This window comes from Cebus imitator, unplaced genomic scaffold (genome assembly GCF_001604975.1).
Source record: "Cebus imitator isolate Cc_AM_T3 unplaced genomic scaffold, Cebus_imitator-1.0 Scaffold169, whole genome shotgun sequence".
In the NCBI taxonomy this organism is placed as follows: Eukaryota; Metazoa; Chordata; class Mammalia; order Primates; family Cebidae; genus Cebus; species Cebus imitator.
The window spans coordinates 1,112,246-1,115,486 of record NW_016107484.1 but is presented as its reverse complement, the minus strand read 5'-3'; the positions used below and the strand labels follow the sequence as shown (position 1 = coordinate 1,115,486).

At 48.3% G+C, this 3,241-nt stretch overlaps 1 protein-coding gene across 1 annotated transcript in view; it reads left to right on the top strand.

Annotated features, from left to right (window-relative positions):
- The window catches only part of IL31 (interleukin 31), a 3,118-nt gene extending 1,549 nt beyond the window's left edge, over positions 1–1,569 (top strand). Inside the window, exon 3 of the mRNA XM_017544296.2 lies at positions 861–1,569. Coding sequence (XP_017399785.1) covers positions 861–1,190 — 330 coding nt within the window. The 3' untranslated portion in view covers positions 1,191–1,569. The remainder of the gene's footprint in view (positions 1–860) is intronic.
- The last annotated feature ends 1,672 nt before the right edge of the window (positions 1,570–3,241 follow it).

The following is a 3,241-nucleotide window of genomic DNA, read 5'->3' as shown; positions in this document are numbered from 1 at the left end:
CCCAGGGTGGAGTGCGGTGGTGCAATCTCAGCTCACTGCAACCTCTGCCTCCCAGGTTCAAGTGATTTTCCTGCCTCAGCCTTCTGAGTAGCTGGGACTACAGGCACGTGCCACCACACCTGGCTAATGTTTGTGTTTCTTACTAATAGAGACAGGGTTTCACCATGTTGGTCAGGATGGCCTCCATCTCTTGACCCTGTGATCTGCCCACCTTGGCTTCCCAAAGTGCTGGGATTACAGATGTGAGCCATCGAGCCCGGCCCTACCTTGGCATTTAGACTTCAGCCTTGGCTTTTATAAAAGGCTGAGGTTGTTACCAAGCAAAGGTGACTGGGCAGTTCAGGTTGGTGAGTGAGGTGTTGCTAGCAATTCGGTCTGACCCAAAAATGGTTAGTCCTTAGGAAGAGGGAAGGGAGAGAGTTGTCCGGACTCCTTGGTTTGTTTGGAAAAACTCTTCCTTGCATCTCGGAGGCCTTCCCGGACAAGCCTAACACTCTCCTCTATAAGTGGGGCGTGTGTGGCTTCAACACAGAGTCCCACAGGGCAGGAAGCTGCCGTGGAAGGCCAGATGTGCTCTAGTTCCCACCGCCCTGGGCACGTGAGCATGGCTTCTGGAAGGCTGGGGATGCCTCAGCTAGATGGAGCAGCGGTTCTGAGCACAGGCTTCAGGACTGTGGCCACCTAAGCTCTAGTTTTGTCTGGAAATGGGGTTGGGGGTGGCACCGCCTCATAGGGTTGTGACACTGGTCAGATGAATATATCAACCAGGCGGGTCACAGAGGAAGCATGCAAACATTCGCTGCTGAGACTTTCAGCTGTTACTGCAAACCCAGTACTTACCATTTCTCCTCATTCCACAGGTGGAGGAAGAGAAGGGGGTGCCTGTGTCCCAGAACTACACACTGCCGTGTCTCATCCCTGACGCCCAGCCGCCAAACAATATCCACAGCTCAGCCATCCGGGCATATCTCAAGGTGATCAGTCAGGTAGACAGCAAACCTGTTATTGACGAAATCATAGAGCAACTCGACAAACTCATATTTCAAGATGCACTGGAAACAAGCATTTCTATGCCAACAGGCACCTTTGAATGTAAACGCTTCATCCTGACTATTTTTCAGCAGTTTTCAGAATGCATGGACCTCGCATTAAAATCATTGACCTCTGGAGCCCAGCAGGCCACCACCTAAGGCCATCTATTCCTTCTGGAATGGCAGGAACTTAAGCAGGCTTAAAAAAATGACCGGCAGCTATATGTGGAAACTCTGCCATGATTCCTAAAGTATATTTTTCCAGTAATCTCAGCGACCCCTCAGATGGGCTAGTCCTGGGAGGGCTGAGATGTAAATTTGTGGATTACCTTGAAAAACATTATGCTATTGTTATTAGTCTTGGTATTTATGGAATGTTTTTCTTCTGCAGGCTTAAATCTTACTTATTATACCCTTGTGAGAGCGGGAGGTGGCAGCTGTGTTAATTTGTTGCTGTTCATTATACGAAGAGTTGTTAATGCTTCTTGGGAGGGCCCTTGCAATCTGTTTAATAAACTGTGTTGAATTTTTCTCGTAATCTGTGATGAAGGGCTTGAAATTAGCTAATGGGACTCCAAGCTGGGTAGAGTTGTGGCAGAGGGCAGACGGACATGCTCTATCTAGAAAGAGGCATCAATTTTACCACTATCATTTCTCCCCACTGGACAGGCTCAGTAAAAAAATAATGACCCTGAGCCGGGCACCACGGCTGACACCTATAATCCCAGCACTTTGGGAGACCAAGGCAGGAGGATCACTTGAGCCCAGGAGTTCAAGGCCAGCCTAGGCAACATAGTGAGACCCCATCTTTATTTTAAAAAAAAGAAAGAAAAAATAATAATGATCCTGGCTGGGCACAGTGGCTAGTTTCGTCTGGACATGGTGTTGGTGATGGCCACAGCCTCACAGGGTTGCAACACGGATCAAATATCCTAGCATTTTGGGAAGCTGAGGCTGGAGGACTGCTTGAGGCCAGGAGTTTCAGACCAGCCTGGGCAACATAGCAAGATCCAATCTCTAAAAAATAAAAATAGCCAGATATGGTGGTATGCTACTTGGGAGGCTGAGGTGGGAGGATTGCTTGAGCCCAGGAATCCGAGGTTGCAGAGAGCTAGGACAGCACCACTGCAAAGCGTGATCCTAGCAGCAAAAAACACTCATTGAGCATTTTCTCTATGGCAGGACATGTTAAGTATCATCCTCTTCTCATAGGTAGGAAAACTGAGGCAGGAAGTCTGTTAGTCACTTGCTCAAGGCCACACCGCTGTTAAGAGGTAGAGCCCAGATTCCAGCTTGGGCTTCTCCGCCTTACCCAGGCTTTGTTCTTCCCTGGGCAATGGCTGGGTCTCACAGGCCAGGTGTGGCATGCAGCAACCTTACAGTGTGCTGGGCACAACTCCTCACTTGGTTTTCAGTGCCTAGGGGACTTCTTGATAGCTAGGTTCAAAGAATTTGTCAATTGAATCAGTGTTAAGTCCCAAACTGTTAAAGCTTCTTAGAGATCACTTGGACTCAAAGCGGGGTCTCTGCCCCAGCAGCAGCAGCAGCAGCCTGTGGCAACGTTTTAGAAATGTAAATCTTCAGGTCTCACCCCAGACCTACTGAATCAGAGGGTCTGTGGGTAGAGCCAGCAATCTGGGCTTTATGGAAACTTCCAGGGGATTCTAAGACACCCTCGAGTTTGAGAACCACTAATCTTGAGCCTACCAGCACCGATATCTTCATCTTATCTCTGGGGAAACTGAGGACCAAAGAGGTGTGGTTTGCACATGTAAGGGGGGATGTGGTCAGGACTCTGAGACATGCAATTCAGTCTTGGACTTTTCAGTTTTACTCTTGTAGGTATTTCTTTTTTTTTTGAGACAAGAGTCTCACTCTGTCGCTCAGGTTGGAGTGCAGTGGCATGATCTTGGCTCACTGCAATCTCTGTCGCACAGGTTCAAGCGATTCTCCTGCCTCAGCCTTCCGAAAAACTGGGATTACAGGTGCCTGCCACTCTGCCTGGCTAATTTTTATATTTTTAGTAGAGATGGTGTTTCACCATCTTGATCAGGCTGGTCTTGAACTCCTGACCTTGTGATCCACCCATCTCACCTCCCAAAGTTCTGGGATTATAGGCATGAGCCACTGCATTTGGCCTCTTGTAGGTATTTCTACTGCAGTCCCCTGGCAGGTTTTTTTTTTGTTTTTTTTTTTTTGAGACAGAGTTT